At 44.9% G+C, this 17,169-nt stretch overlaps 1 protein-coding gene across 4 annotated transcripts in view; it reads right to left on the bottom strand.

Moving 5' to 3' along the window:
- Positions 1–15,341, bottom strand: part of AGK (acylglycerol kinase) — a 71,605-nt gene extending 56,264 nt beyond the window's left edge. For 3 of the 4 annotated variants that reach the window (XR_013967676.1, XR_013967677.1, XM_080819060.1), the window contains exons 1-2: positions 15,172–15,341; positions 12,366–12,483 (exon numbers count right to left, since the gene is read on the bottom strand). Coding sequence is in view for 2 of the 4 variants with exons in the window: in XM_080819060.1 (XP_080675186.1) it covers positions 12,366–12,466 (101 nt within the window). In the remaining 2 variants the exon portion in view is untranslated. Of the gene's footprint in view, positions 1–12,365; positions 12,484–12,602; positions 12,655–15,171 lie in introns of those variants that run through there. The other variant, XM_080819061.1, reaches the window with a different exon arrangement.
- Between the last annotated feature and the right edge of the window lie 1,828 nt (positions 15,342–17,169).

Raw genomic sequence — 17,169 nt, 5'->3', positions numbered from 1 at the left:
ACATATGGGAAAGAATACAGGTTCTTTTAAAAAAAAAAAAAATCCATTTTCTAAATAAAACGACAAAAGAGCTAAGAGGAAAGGGAATATAATTAAACTTCATTGCACCTTAGAAAAAAAGTTCCCCATTCCCTATCAAATCTGAGCTGACAGGCATGTTATTTAATTGCCCATAAATGAGCTTCTTTAAATAGCACCTATTAATACCCCAAACTTTAGCATCAGCTTGTGCAGAGAGAGAAGAGAGGGAGAACCTTGAAATGGCTGAAAAGCAATACGAACTGTTCCCTTAAAACCACAACAGAATGTGAAATGAGGAAAAGCTGTGAGGGGAAAAGCCCTCCCTACCTTACCCTGGTGCTAAACCAGCCCTGCCTAGACCGCCAACTGCCAAGTCAGAGGCTAATCCGAACTGATGTCAAGGTAAAACATCTGCTTTGTCAGAACCCCCAAGATACTGAAAGATGAAGCTCAAGATATTACTGAAACCATAATCTGTACCAAAAGAAGTAATACGGGTCCAGTCAAGTGTGGCTCATGCATAATTTATTCCTGGAATCTAACACATTTCCCCCTGGATATGCTGTCAGGGTCTCAAACCCAACATAGCTAAAAGGGAATAGAATAATACCTCCTCAAACCAATCCTCCCAGGCGACTTGCCTCTTTCTGTATCACCAATTATCCTACTCTTGAAACCAAAAAATGACTTCTCTTCCTCTCCTTCAACCAACCAGCCAGTCTGCTATCTGATGCTACTAACAGCGAGCACTTACAGCGGGGGAAGCCAGGAGCCAGGCACGGGACCAGGCACTAGGACATGCATCAGCTCACTTCATCCTTACACCTCACCTGCTAAGCAGACCTCATCAACCCCACTACCCCAGAAGGAGACCAAAATGCAGAGGTTAAGGACTTTAAGGGGCTTGATAAAGGTCACATAGCTAGTAAGTAGCGAAATGCAAACCACACACAAGTCTATCTGCCTACAGAACTCATGCCCACATATCATTCACACTGTCAAGGCTCACTGCGCCCATTTAGTTTTCCATTCCCAATGCCACCACTCTGGTCTGGCCTCTCTCAGCTTCTATGTACACTATCAAAGTGCCCACACACACACATCCGCAGCCTTCCCATGCCCTCCGCTCCAGGGTCTCTTACCCAGGGGGGCTGCACTACACTTCCTGAGCCCAACTTTGCTCATGACACGCTCCTCTCCTTAAACATCTTCACCGAGTCACCACTGCTCACCAAATACTACAAACTGCCTACACAAAGACTTCCGTAATCGGGCTTTTCCTCCCATTCTACTGAAAAAAAAAAAAAAAAAAAACTAGAGACTGTAGTCTCTAGTGAAGTCGAATTCTTTGCCAATCTCCAAAAATACACTGTGCATTTCCATCTTCTGCCTCTGTATCAGCTAGCACACGGTCGCACTCACTGAAGGCCCAACTCAAAACACATCCTAGTTAGGATGCTTTCTCCCACAAGGATGCAAAGCCAAAAGAGAAAAGAAGGGCTACTTCTGATGGAGTGCTTTCTTTGTGACTGGCCCTTTTCTAAGAAAAATCGGCACAACAACCTGAGGAGACGGGTTCTCCGATCATCTCCAGTTTACAGAGAACTGAAGCCCAGCCATGGTGCATTGCTGGCAGGTGTAAAGTCGACATTCTAACCCACATGGTTGCTCTTCCTCTTAACCGCGTGTGGCTCTAGTAACTCTCAGAAGCGACTGTCTTGACTTTGTAATGGGCGGGCCAAGCCGATCGCCTCTAAATGCACCAATAGACCTTAATATCCCCCCAAACAGGACAACTCAATGCCATGCACTTTCTGACATGATACCGTAAGAAATCCACAACACACGGAGCACCTGGGTGGTGCAGTTGGTTAAGCATCTGTGGATTTCAGCTCAAGTCATGGTCTCAGGGTCATGGGATCGAGCCCCGTATTGGCCTCTGCACTGGGCACAGAGTCCCTTGAGATTCAATCTCTCTCTCTCTCTCTCTCTCTCTCCCTTTGTCCCTCCCCTAGCCCGCTTCCAAGCTCTCTAAGTTTTTTTTTTTTAATCTATAACACATGTATGAGGCATTCTCGTACCAAAAAATTAAACCTGAATCCAATTATACCTCTGGAGCAGGGCTCCTCCAACTTCAGCATACACACAAATCCCCTGCGGACCTGGTTAAGTGACCATTCTGACTCAGCAGGAGTGGGGTAGGGTCCGAGATGCTGCATTTCTGATCCATTCCCAGGAGTAACTGTGTTGAGGGGCCACAGTGCACACTTCGGATAGCAAAGCTCTAGCATCTGGGTCTGATCACCAGTTTCCAAGACATAGGAACAGATTAAACAACTCAGGGCCAGGCTACAATGAGGAGAGGGATGCATCTGCCTCAGGTGCAAAATTTAGGCCAAAAAACCACAATGGGGACAAATATTTTAATACAATAATTTTAAAAATCAAATGAATGCAAAAGACACACGATGAACAAAACATCACAGTTTTAACTGAAAAGAGAACCAGGAGCACTGTTTTTTCTTCTCGTCTCAGGCTACAGGACTCTGCACAGCACTGACCGGTGTAAGTTATCCACCAAATCTTGAGTATGAGACATTCTCCAGGGCAAATGCAGACCTGCCAGCTTTCGAAAATACACACTATGGAAGAAGGAGGGGGTTAGAGTTTGTGAGGCTTAAGAGACAGGCACTGAATGCAATGTGTGAAAATTTGTTTTGATACTGATTTGAACAAAACCATGAAACAAAGAATTTAGGGATAATAGGTAAAAATAAACGGGCTGTATATTAGAAGACATGAAAGACTTAATTTTGTTAGGTTCATCATAATAGCATGACTTTTTTAAGTCCTTACTATTTAAAGATAAAGTACTGAAGTATAAATGATATAAGCTAGAATTTCTGGAATCTATGTAAAATATTCCAGAAAAAAAAAGTAGAGAAATGAAATGAGATTAGTAAAATGCTGATATTTATTGAAGCTGGATCATGACACATGGGGATTGATTATCCTCTTCTAATTTTTATACGATTAAAATTTCCATAATAAAAAAACTTGAAAGTAATCCTTTTTTTCCTTAGGCACCCCTAACATTCACTTTGTACCCTCACACAGGACATAGCCCAGAGTGCCTCACACTTCTATAATAAGAGTAACTGCTTTTTAAAATCTGTGCCAGGAGCTGTGATTATATGTCCTAAGTGTCCCAATAATGCTGCCGGATACCATATGCACGAATAAAGTGGAGTTTAACAAGCTCTGCCCAAAGTCGCACATCCAGCAAGTGACAAACAGAAAGCTCGCACCCAGACCTGCCTGGCTCAGAAGCCCAGATTTGAAGCATTACCTTCTAATATCTGCCTTATGCCCTATGGGGCTTAAGGCAGAAGACAACCTCAGCTTATGGTTCTTCATTGTTCTCATGCTCCCTTAGACACAGAAGCCATTGCAAGCGGTTAACATGAGGACCACCTGGTTTGGAATCACTGCTCTAATACTTACTAGCTGTGTGACCTTAGGGAAATTACTTAATCTTGCTGTCCCTCAGTTTCTTCATCTGTACAGGGCTATTAATCTCACACCAGTATGAGATTAATAACCACCTCAAAGCCGCTCGGAAGATAAAATGAGTTAATAAACATAAAGTGCTTAGAATTGTGTCTGGTACGTGACAAGCACTGATTAAGTGTTAGTGATTATTATCATTACTAAGTTCTCAATAAAACTGAATAACACTGAAAACACACACACGACCGCCCCCCCACCCAGGCCAACTTATAACCATTTATTTTTTCTTCTCCTTATTTTTACTTCTTTTGGCCACAGGCCTTGAAAGGTGGGCTCCCACCCAACTTATGAAAGTCAATGTATAATAACCAAGATGAGTGTTTCTATATTCAGTGGGGGAAAAAACTCCAATATTAATAAAAACCTAGGGACACATGACCCAAGATCACCACTATAGTATCATATTTGTTTTGCAAGTTTCACATGGAGGGATTCATAGTGTTTATCGGATTTTAAAATCTCCAAGGATCAGGAATTCTAGGGAATTCCTAGGGAATTCTGTGGGAAGCTAGATGCCCCACAGAAATCCACAGGAGGGGGCTAGGGGTTACAGGCCAAGGTTGGGGGCAGACCCAGCACCAGAGCATGGAGCCAAAGGACTCAGCTGAATGCCAGGAGCCAGAACGGGGCAAGGGCGGGGATACCGTTAACTGAGGAAAGAGTCTTTGTTGAGATGCTGTGCCAAGGCTCACCCACCAAAATCACTAGGAGAGAAACCAGAGCCAGGATAAGCAAAGACAAGATCCCCAGTGAAAGGAACAATCTGAGCTTAAATTAGATGCAGAACAGCGCAGACCAAGCTAGCTGGAACTGCTTCACCCTGCCTCTCTTGTGGTTACATTCTGTCTTCAAACTGCACCTTCCGAGCTGTCTTGTTACACATGTAAGGTAAAATAAATAAGGCTGAGATGTTATTGGACCATCTGGCAGATCTTTGCTTCCCTTCCTCACTAGCGGTCTCTTGAATCATTCGCTGCCCAGTTACCAGAAGTAATTCATTTTAACTCTCAAAGTACTGGACATATAGTACATCAAATTTCCTCACAATTACTAGCATTTATTGAGCCCTTAGGTCTATCAGGACTATGCTAAGAACTTTACCGTTACCCACCCGATCCTTCAATAACCAGTGCGGTGCTGTCATCAGCCTCTCTACAGGGGGCGGGGGGGCTAAGGCTCAGGGAGCGGAGGTCACGCTGCCAGGACGTATCAGTTCTGTCTGACTCCAGAGACAACTTTAGACTCCACTGCCTCCTACCTCCTTTCTCCTGCGCTTTCTATTAGCAGATTCCTTGCCACTAAAAGGGTGAGAAACAAGGGAGGACGACCGCAGGTAACTGTTGGCATGGTGAACTGAAGGAGCGGGAACGTAATCTCCCCCAGGGAGCCCAGAAAGCTCGAGAAGAGCAGTTGAAGAGGAAAGAGCAACACTTAGATTCTCTTTACTTCAGCAAACAGGGTCATTTCCTCCTCTTCAATTGCCCTTATGGAGTCCTGAGAGCAGTCCCTGCTGCTCCTGCCGACGCCTACAACCAGCTGCGGGGAAAGGAGGCAGAGGGAAAAGTATCACAGGGTTTTTTCCCCCTTGAACGTGAAGGGAAGGGAGGGAAAAAAAAGGAAAGGAATTCCCAAGGGAGAAGAAAACTTAACAGTAACAGTGGAAGAGAGCCTACAAATAAATAATACCTGGGTCAAAAGACAAATTCAAGGCAGCAGCCAAAATTGGGGCAGATAAAAATAAATATGTGCAACCTTTTCCAATTCTGTTGCAGAAAAAAACTTTTCCTTAGAAAAACCACGACCCTTATTAAAATCTTAAAATCAACGCTAAAATACAGGGAATTGTTATTATTCTCATGTGAATCCTACATCAGGAGATACTGTTTTCCTTCCAAAGGGAAGAAAAAAGTCAAATGCACATAATAAAACAATTTGTTTTTTAAGATGTATAATGTAAGATATTATGTTCACCCGTCTTAGAAATAAAAAACAAGTTAACTTAAAATTCTCTAAGATATTAGCAATTATTATATGCTTATCATGTAGATACTGCTCAGCAATATAAAGGAATGAACTACGGAAAATCCCGCAGCACAGATGAATCTCCAAGCCACTGTGCTGAGAGGAAGCAGCCTTTAAAAAAGAAGGCATATGGGGCGCCTGGGTAGCTCTGTTGGTTAAGTGTCTGCCTTTGACTCAGGTCATGATCTCGGGGTTCTGAGACCGCACACATGGAAATAACCAACCCAGCCCCAGGTAAAGAGTAATTATTCAACATATTGTTGAATAGCTGTTGCTTTTCTTTCCTCTTCATCTAATAATGCCACCCTTAGGACACATTTTTTGAGTTACCGGCCAGGTGAAGAAGAGTCGAAGTGTTTGGGAGGTGGGAAGAACACATGCAAAGGGAAAGAGAAGGATAACAGAACAGGCCTTCTTTTAGAGACTTCTGGAACATAGGTCAAGCTGATAGGCGATGGAGGTGGGACGGGAAGGGGCGAAGAAAAGACTACAGAGGAAGACCAGGGCCAAATCACAAAGGGCCTTTATGCCAGACTGAAGAATTGGGTCTTTGTCCTCTAGACCCTGGTTGAGTCATTTACAGGTCATCTGCAGAAGGAGGCTATGATCTGAGTTCTCTTTTGGAAAGAATATTTTGATGGTTGGTCACATGATGTAATCCCAGGATTGCTATTTGCAGACAATGTCAAGAGAAGCAAGATAAGGACCTTATGATACCCTTATGATACTGTACTTGAGAATAGTAGCGTGGTTATGATCACCTCAGCCAGGTGTGGAATGAGCATATCAGAACCTAGGAGAGTCCAACATCAAAGGGATGAGCAGATCGAGAAAACACCCTGCTTTTTAGGTAGCTAAAAAACAGAGTCAAGAATCAATGTGACAGAAATGGACTGAAAAGTATCCACTGAACTTGACAACCAAGAAGCTATTAGTGACCTTGATAAGAGCAGGTTCAATCAAATGAAATAGAAATCAAATTTTACTAAGCTTATTCTTATGTGAAGGTGGAGACTGCAGAGGTGGGGTGTGCTTTCAAGAATGGCAAAAATGGAAGAAGAGAGACAGGGTAGTGAATAAATGGAAAGACAAAGTTGAGAGAGTACATGTTCAAGCCACAAGGAGTTTGACAAGTAGGAGGGAAAAGCAGGAAGGGTGAGACTAAAGATGAGGTGAGGGAGGGGCTAACCAATGAGAGAACAGGATTTCGATCAGCAGTGGAGGGGCTGGCCCGGGCAGGAGGATGGTGACCTTGCCCAATGAGACAGAAAGGAAGATTATAAATGTGTGTGCAGGGGGTGGGGAAGAAAGAATGTCTGAGACCTGGAGGAAAGGTAGCTGGCTGGGGAAGAAGAGTTGGGGAGAGTGTTCCAGGAGGGTTCCGTGCGTAAAGGCCCTCCAAGGAACCCTGAAACAGAACTTCATGGAAAGAGACTTCTTCCAGAGTGTGACCTGATAATTCTACACACTAAAGTGTAGATGTGGCGAGGCTGGAGACGTATACACGTGGGGCCAAGTCACATAGAGCTGAGTCTAAAAGCAACAGCAGTCCGCACTTAAAAAGATCACTCTGGCAGGGTGGGGAAATTAGATAAGAAATGGGCAAGAGTACCTGTGAGGAGAGAACAGTTAGGATACATTTAATACGAACCCAGGCCAGGGATGACATTTCGATGGCGGTGACAGTACAGCAGGCAAAAAGAAAATTGAACACATGCAGAGATGTAGAGGAGGCAAAATTCACTTAGAAATGCATGGCCTGAATGTGGGAAAGGAGGAGCGAGGACAATCACGGGGTGACGTTCACGTTCTAGTTTGGGAAGCCAGAAAATGGTGAGTGCTACCGATCACTGAGAAGGGTGGGGGTGACAAGAAAGTCCTGATTTTCAAGTCGCTGAGCTTAAGGCACTGGTGAAGCGGGCAAGTAGGTAAGTCAGCAGCTGAACGCAGATGTAGGTCTGGAGCTCCGAAGAGGTCAAAACGGTAATGAACCTGGGATTTGCCTACTACAGCTGGAAACTGCAGGCAGAGATTCCAGAGGGAGAGGACACAGTGTGAGACCATGGCCTGTGGCAGAGTCCTTGAGAACCTCGAGAACCACTTCCCTCAGGCATGAGTGCAAGGGAAGGGCACGCCAAGAGAGCAAGAGAGCGACAGACACCCACACATCAAGGTGGAAGAACAGGAGCCGGTGAAAAAAAGTACTTCAAGGACAGTCAACTGTGTCTGGAGCCGGGCTTTTAAAAAGAATGGGAAATAAAACTGGTGAGAATAATTCTAACAAAGACTGGATAGGATAGAGAAGGAGTAGGAGGTTGGGAAACGGACAAAACCGATTCGAACGGCTTAACTGTAGAGGAGAAGGAATGAGAGATCGAAAAGGCTGGGAGGACGTGTGAAAAGTGCAGCTGGGAAGTGTGTGATGTGTGATGTGTTGGATCGAGAAATTAGGATGGGAAAAAAGTGAAGAAAGCAGAGAAGAGTGACAGATTAGGAAGGAACTGGAGGGCCCAAGGGACAAGAAGTCTTGGTGACACTGAAAAAGGGAACTAAGGTTAGGAAGTGAATAATGGCAGACTGAAATGAGGGACTGGGACACCGATGCTCCAGATTTCAGGAGCGGAACAGGGGCAAGTGACGATAAGGTTCTCAGCCCCCAAGGGTAGATGAAGCGGCAAGTGTGTGAAGTAGCAGTGAAAGTCCCAGGAGTGGATGAAGCCAGGGAAAGTGAAGGACAGGCTGTTAGACGGGTCATCCACAGGTAGTCTCAGAGCACTCAGCGAGACAACAAGACAGAGGGGAAAGGATGCTGGTAAACCAGGCACTGACGTCTAAAGTAGAGGAGATCCCGGAAAACTGGGGGGTTCACAGTCATACGACACAGCCAGACACGAGCCTCAGAGGAAAGGAGATGTTTTTAAGAAGATGGAAGCCTGGGGCGCCTGGGTGGCTCAGTGGGTTAAGCCTCTGCCTTCAGCTCGGGTCATGATCTCAGGGTCCTGGGATCCAGCCCCACATCGGGCTCTCTGCTCAGCAGGGAGCCTGCTTCCCCCTCCCCCCGCCTGCCTCTCAGCCTACTTGTGATCTCTCTCTGTGTCAAATAAATAAATAAAATATTTAAAAAAAAAAAAAAAAGAAGATGGAAGCCTGATGGTTTGGAATAGCTACTGAGGAACTAAAAGAATGCTAACCCAGCTGACAACCCACTTGACGGGCCACGGCAGCTCCTATTCAAGAGAGCCTCGGGTTAAGACTTTTCTCAGGGAAGAAACTAGAATATAATAAAAGAAGAATGTGAAGACTATCTGTGGAAATGCTGGGAATATATAGATAAAGGAGAAAAGATAATAAAAAGAAAGTATCTGAACATAGCCAAAGGCCACATATGGAAAACCTACACTCAACAGTGAGAAACAAAGCTTCTTAAAGATCAGGAACAAGGCAAAGATCTCACCATTTCTGGTCAACGTGGTTTTGAAAGTCCTAGCCAGAGCAATTAGGCAAGACAAAGAAATCAAAGCATCTAAATTGGAAAGGAATAGAAATTATCTGTTTGCAGATGACCTCTAAAGATTCCACACAACAAACTACTGGAACAAATTTAGCAAAGTTGCAGGATATGAAAATCAGCACATAAAAATCCATTATTTGTATACCCTCACAATGAACAATCCAAAAAAGGAAATTAGGAAAATAACCCCATTTATAATAGCACCAAAATATAAAATATTTTAGAATAAACCTAACCCAAGAAGGTGGAGGACTTGTACACTAAAAACTACAAATCACTGCTGAAAAAATGTAGGGACACCAATAAATGCATGCTTGTGGACTGGAAGACTTAATATCACAAAAATGTCCATACTACCCCAAATGAGCCACAGATTTAACACAATCCCTATCGAAATCTGTGGCATGTTTTGCAGAAATAGAAAAAAAAAATCCTAAATTCATATGGAACACAAGGGACCCCGATTAGCCAAAATAATCTTGAAAAGGAACCAAGTTGGAGGCCTCATACTTCCTAATATCCAAAACATATTACAAAGCTTAAAAGCTGGTGGTGTTGGCACGAACATGCAGACCAAAAGAACAGAGAACGAGTGAGTAAATAAACAAATACTTTACATTTATGATCAACTGATGTTAGACAAGGACACCAGGACAACGTAATGGGGAAAGGGCCAAAATGGATTAAAGACCTAAATATAAGACCTAAAACTATAAAACCCCCAGAAGAAAACACAGGGGGAAAGCTTCGTAACACTGGATTTGGCAGTGATTTCTTAGGACACCAACAATAAAGGCAACAAAAATAGAAAAAGACAAATGGGATTACATCAAACTTAAAAGCTTCTGGGCATCAAAGGACACCATCAACAGAGTGAAAAGGCAACCTATGGAACAAGAGAAAAATATCTGCAAATATCTCATAACGGGCTAAAGAAGCCCTACAATTTAACAACAATAACAAAACAAAACAAAACAAAACAAAACAAAAAAAAAACCAGAGAACGTGATTTTTAAAGACAGGCAAAGGATGTGAACAGACATTTCTCCAAAGATAAACAAATGGTGTCTAAACACTTGAAAATATGCACAATATTACTAATCATTAGGGAAATGCAAATCAAAATCAGAAGATGCTGTATTGTGCCCATGAGGATGGCCACAATCAAAACAAAAACAAAATAACAAGTGTTGGGAAGGATGTGGAGAAACTGGAAGCCTCCTAGAGTTGGTGGGATTGTAAAATGGTGCACTGTGGAGTGTAGGGCTTCCTCAAAAAATCAGAACCACCCTGTGACCCAGCAATCCCACTTCTGACTATATACCCGAAAGAAGTGACAACAAGATCTGGGAGACAGATCTGCACACCCAAATTCACTGGAGCAGCATTACTCATAACAGCCAAGAGATGGAAGCAACCCAAACGTTCATCAACAATGAATGGATAGAGAAAATGTGGTTATATCCATGCATAGAACAAAACAGGATCCAGCCTTTAAAAAGAAGGAAATCCTGCCATGTGCTGCAAAGTTAATGAACCTTAAGAACATCATGCTAAGTAAAATAAGACCGTCACCGAAGACAAACACTGTATGATGCCACTTATCCGAGATACCTGCGATAGTAAAACTAAAAGAAACAGAAAGTGAAATGGTGCTTGCCAGGGACGGGGGTGGGGAGAGGAAATGGGAGTTGTGTTTAATAGGTAGAGAGTTTCAGTTTTGTAAGATGAAAAAATTCTAGAGCTCTGTTGCACAATAATGTGCATCTACTTAACACTACTGACTGCACACTTAAAAACGGCCAAAGTGACAAACATGTGCTTTCTGCTACAATTTTAAAACAAAAAGAACACATAGTACTACAGAATACAAGAGAAAAGTTTGAGAAAAGGAAAAGCAACAGAACAATAGCGCTTGCATCCTGAACACACCCTTGATTGTCAAGGGTGGAAACAGAGCAAAATGAGGCCTCCAGACTCCAAAGGCATTTTGGTTCTAGCAGTTTCAGAGCTAACTAATTACTAGGGTATCTACAAGACATCCTGGACAGGGTACATGGAGACTGCCTCAAATCTTCACCTAGTAGCAGAAACGGCAGTGATCCTCAGGGATCATTTCCTGCTTGCATGGGCTGGGGGCTCCTGCAAAGGGAATCCTAGTTCCCATGTGGCAGGAGGTATAAGGACTCAAGGATGGTTAGAAAAGGGAGAAAAGGCACACATTATGTTTCATTTTCCATTTGTCGAACCATTTCCTCCACCTATTTTTTTTTTAAATATTACAAATTTTAAGCTTCTCAAGTCTGTTCTTTACATGCTAGCTAATGGAATTCAAGCACTGAGCCTTGAGAATACTTAGGGGGGAGGGGGGATCTGTTCCCTTTAATCTACAGCTGCCAAAAAATTCGACAACATGGTGCATCCTAAAATTATCTCTGACCCATGCAAAGGTGAACGGAGACAGTTTACAGAAGTATCAGTATGAATCTCCTTTCCACTGTGGAGACTTCTTTACAAAAGCTGTTTTCTGTTTAACAAAGCAGTCATTTAAGACACCTAGATGGATTACAGAGTGTTGTTAAATACTTGAGATGTCACCTTTAATCCCCAAAAGATGAAAATTTAATTGGCTCTCTTAATTATTTATATAATTTTACACAAAAACTTTCTTTAAATCTTATTACCACATTAAACCAGAAGGGAGATCTGGCACTTTCTTCCCCGCTTCATACCTAGAGGCTAATAAAACCCAGGCTGTTGAATTCCTTATTCAAACAAAAGGTGTGAAAGTCTTTGTTTCATTTCTATTAACCCAGGCTAATGGGATAAATGTTGAAAAAGCCATGGGGGCTGGAGAGAGCGGATTCAGTCAGGGTCTAACAGCACCAGTGGTAACAGATCAAGAGACGGTAGTAAGAAACTGAAAGAATAAAATCACAAGGAGACACAGGAGGTCAATCCCTGTCTACTAAGAGTTTGGGAGGGGACTTCCCTCTCAATTTCCTCAGCTTCCGATCTCACTACTATATATCCACTGTTATCCAGTGTTAAAGACACCGCACCGCTGTAGTTAGAGTTTTCCAGAACTGGTTACAAGAAGCCCTTGTCTTTATGGCTTTAACAATTTTCTTTTACACCACAATGTGCTACAGAGACGAGAACACTGAGCAAGATTTTGACCCTAGGCCCTTTGGGGTGGTTTAGTTGTTGGAGGTGAAGGTGGGGTGGGGCTGTTACTCACCAGTGTTTTCCATAAAGCCAATGGCCTCCCCATGTCAGCAGGCAGATCCCAGCTGTCGTTTTCTTCCAATGATTTCTAAGTGTTTTAAAGAACACAGTCATCTTCTCCTAAGGATTTGCTAGATTAACAGAGGCAGAAAAAGAAAAAGTAAGTATCCCCGCTCACTGTGTAGAGGCCCCCTAACTGCCTTCCATCCACCCGTCCTATCTTTCTTCCCTCATTCCTACTCCTTCTTACCACTTCTCTGGTCTCTTCCCATCTGCTCCCTTCCAGGCTCATCAACTTCATCCTCTCACTGCCCACCTGCCTTTCTTCTTTCTTTCCTCACTTCTTTCCACCTAAACTCACTGCTTCCCTCTGCTCACCTGAACCTCACGTATTCAAAGCAAGCAGAGAAGTACAGAGAAGTGAATTCCAGGCTTCCCGCTTTTTCTTTCTCCCTACTGTCACTATACCACTGTTAAAGAGTATTTGTCTATTACATATAAAGGACTCAACAATAAGTACTATGAAGGGCTTATTCAAAATATAGGAAAACACTAGCCCCTCAAAAGGAAAATAAGCAGAGAACATGCACAGAAAATTCACAGGGCAAATGCAAATGGCTGTGTGAAAATGTTCAACTTCTAATTAATTGAAAACATGCAAATTACAAAGAATTAGTACCATTCACCTCTAAAACTAATAAATGTTTACATGGTCATATTCACTGATGACAAAATAAAAGGAGACAGACACACTCACGTACTCCTGTAAGCAAAGTAAACTCACACAACTTTACTAAAAAACCAAGTGACAATATAGATCCTTATTCTGTTTTTCTTTTTCACAGCACTTATCATTTGGTGATCCTTATTTGCTAATTTGTTTTTGAGCTCATCGCACTGAAATGTCAACTCTATAAGAGTAAGGACTTTGTTCTGGCCACTGCTGTATCCCCAGTGCTTAAAATAAGATACAGCACATAATAGTCATTCAACAGCTAACTGGTGAATGTCATGGGGTTCAGGACATACTACCCCAAAATATGGCAACTTAGCATATTGAATATTTTGAGCTAAGGGAGTCTGAGAAAATGACAGAAGCAGGAAGGTCATTCTGACCTCCTCACCTGACCCTTCTTCCCTGAAATAGGTCATAAAACCCTCATCTATGAAATACACTCCCTAAACCCAGAAGAAAGGAACACCATCTCTGAAGACAAAGGATACCAAGAAGAATCCTAACAAACAGGCCTTCCTAACTTTCCCGTTTACTTTGATTTCCTCATATTCAACCTAACATATTCCCTCACAATTGTCCACCCTTCATCAAACCTAATTTTCTATCACCAACCATCAGCCTGCTCCTTGGCTGTAAACCTCACTTGCCCACTTGTAGGAAGTGAGAGGAGAAACCAAGCCAGGGCTGTACTTGGGCGACTAATTGAGTAAAGTTTTCAATCATTAGATTTGTAGTACACGTTTGTGTAGAACGGTGGCGTGTGCTGTTGAGAGAGTGAGTTTGAGATGCCCGGAGGATATCCAAGTTGATATTCAAATGATCAGTGGAGGTCTGGATCTAGCAGTCTGAAGCTGGGAGAAACGAGGTAGAAGATACAGATTTGGGACTCGTCAGTGTGAAGGTGGTCAAGTTTGAGTGCAGATAAAAGTCACCCAAGGTAAGGGTAGAAAGAGGGAAAAACACCAATACTGTTAGAGAACAATCTGAGAGTTGACAAAAGTCTGTTTTCATCCATGATTATCCACCCAAGATCCAGTGGAACTCCCTTTTGGTCACAAAACAGTGACCAAAAACATGGAAACATGCAGGGAATCTACTGTAGTGAAATGAGCAGTGGTTCAAGGATCCTGAGGCCTGGATTCCAGAGTCACTTTATGACCGTGAGAGCCTGGGTAAGTCACTTAGCCTCTACCCGTCTTTCCCTGTTAGTCAAATGAGAACACAACACCTGCTCTGATTAACTCAGCGGGCTGTACAAATCACCTCTGATGGGGCTGCGAATGCACATGACTCATTAGTAAAATGAGGATACTACACCTGTCTGATTAAGTCATTTGACTAAAAAGATCACATCTGAAAGAACTGTGAATGCACTTTATAAATTTTTCTGGATTTAAGTTGTCATGGCAATTGTGCAATATATGAGCCAAGAATGCATATTCCTTCTAAAGCACCCAACGGAATTCGTATTCCTCAATCTGAGTTAAAATCTAAATTTTATATGTTCAAATTAACATCTCTCCTCTGTAAAGCAGGTTGGCCAGCTGGTTGGTTGTTCCCGTTGTTTTGTTTGTTTGTTTGTTTGTTTTAAACAACGCCCAAATTCTAATTGTACTGGGCCCTCCTCACCAGGAGGTGGGGATTTTCTCACTAGGCGGCGAACCCCTCCCGGGTAGGCGCGGTCTAGGCATCTCTAGCAAACACAACCTAGAAAAGCCCCTGGAATGAATGAAGCCGTCAATCGATCAGAAACGATTCTCCCCGTTTTGCACATGAGTAAGCCGAAGCCCAAAGGGGAAGAAGAGTGAGTAAGGGTCACACAGGGCAGCGACAGCTCTGGTACCAGAACCCAGACCAGCTGACTCGCGGAGTGACACCCCGGACCCCGCCATCCCTCGGGACCCCGCCATCCCTCGGGGCCCCGGCTCCCTCCCTCTCGCCGCCGGCACCCGCGGCCCGCACGCCCGGCCCCCGCCGCCGCCGCGCGCCGGGCACGCTCCCGAAGCTCCGTCCCACACCCCGGAACCCTCGGCCCGGCCCGGTGCCCGCGACCCGCTCTCCGCCACCGCCCCCCGCCACTCACCCGGGCCGCTCCCGCTCAACGCCCTGCCTTCCTGTGCGCTCCCTCAAGCTTCCCCCGCGCTTTTACGGGAAACCGCGCCGCCGCGCTGGGGTTCCGCTGCGCTTTCCGACGCGCGGGGACGGCGCTGCGTACGGGAGCCGCCGCCCGGGGGCCGCCTACATTTTCCCTCCGCTCCTTGATTCATCGGTGCATCCCTTCACCCGTCCGGGTGTCGCTCCGCAGTGTTTTATGGGGAGCCACCACGGCAGACACTGCTTTAGGACCGTGAATGAACGGGGCAAATTTAGATCCTAAGCGCGAGACAAACACACAACGAACGGCGTGGTCTGAAGGGAGTGGGTGGGAGAGAACGACTCTAAATCGGGCGGCCTGAGATAGCCTTTCCGAGCGAGGGGCAACTGATGGCAAGGAGAGGGAGCAGGGCCGGCAAAGACCTGGGGGAGGGAACAGCCGGTGCAAAAGCTCTAAAGCCTGAGGCCGCTTGGCAGGGGGGTGGGCAGGGTGGGCGAGGCCAAGGAGTCCGCCGGGCGAGGAAGCTGGGGAGGTGGCCCGGGGGCTGCGGTCGCAGGGAGTTTGCCCGTTATACCGAAGGAGAGGGGGAGGAGTGAGGGGATTAAGCCAGGGGAGTGCTGTGATCTGGTTTACTTTACATTTCTCCATGGCCACGTGTAGTGAGTAAATCCCGGAGGCAAGAGAGCTACAGAGAGGCCGGGGCCCACGTGCACCACCAGGCAGCCGCTCTAATTCCTCCTCCTCCCACCAGCACCTGGCCCCTCCCCCACCCCTACGTTAGTGCTGGGACTAAATCGGTCAATCCCGGTTTCTTTCTTACCTTCTTCCTTCTGTCAACCAGCTTTGCTGAGTGTGGAGTACAGCCCCGGGGATGCGCTCATGGACCACACCCCGCATGGTTCCTGCCTCCGTAGAGCTTGAATTCTAAATTCCCCGTTTGCTACATATAGGCATGAGTCCTTTCTGTCTTCCACTACATGTACGTGTTAGGAACCATGAGAACATCCAGCGAGGTTGTGGCGAAATAAATCATACTCTGCCAGCTTCTCATCCTCCCTGGGCCACACTAGATCATGGCAACTTGCTAGCCCTCTCTCCCGAGGCTCTGTCAGTAAATTAGGGAAGTGAGAAGATCATCACGAAACACATCTTGTAGCTATAAAATGTGATGTTGAAGGTATGGGAGATAGTTGTTTTCACTTCTCTTTTCCCAACCACTTAGAACATTTGCTTTAAAATGAGTTGCTGAACTGCATCCCTGTAAGGCTAGAAAAATCTGGGACTAAGGCGGGATGGTCCAATGGGCAGACTGAGCTTTAGGGCTTCAACAAAACAGTGGTTTCCAAAAATGAGAAAAGTTCTGCTTGGATGCACATACCATGATTTTCCAATCAGAAAATCTAGAAAGAAGTTTTTTTCTTAAAACTTGGGAGAGGAGGGGCGCCTGGGTGGCTCAGTGGGTTGAGCCTCTGCCTTCCGCTCAGGTCATGATCTCAGGGTCCTGGGATCGAGCCCCGCATCCGGCTCTCTGCTCAGCAGGGAGCCTGCTTCCCTTCCTCTCTCTCTCTCTGCCTGCCTCTCTGCCTGCTTGTAATCTCTGTCAAATAAATAAAATCTTAAAAAAAAAAAAAAAACTTGGGAGAGGAAAACTTGATTTTGAGTTGGAACCATATACTGTTGGAAAGATCAGGCATCATGAGGCAGATGCCCACAAAGCCTGTGAAGAAAGGTGGCAGGTGTCTGCCACCTGGGAGAAAGCCACACCCCTGCAGAGAGGCAGCCCCTCCATGGAGGCCAAACACAGACATGCATAGCATCGCAGGCCTCACTCAGGAACATCCCTAATTGAAAAGCGCTCCCAGGGCCACACAGGAATATTTGTTAGTTTACATTCCCTCTTTAATATGAAGCCTTCAGTTCACTGTGGCCAGTACAGGGGTGAAGGGATGGTGATGTCAGTCTGTTGTGTTCCCAGCAGAGAGATCT

The sequence above is a fragment of the Martes martes genome (assembly GCF_963455335.1).
Source record: "Martes martes genome assembly, chromosome: 11".
Taxonomy (NCBI): Eukaryota; Metazoa; Chordata; class Mammalia; order Carnivora; family Mustelidae; genus Martes; species Martes martes.
The sequence above is the reverse complement of the archived record's forward strand: the minus strand, read 5'-3'. Positions and strand labels throughout refer to the sequence as shown.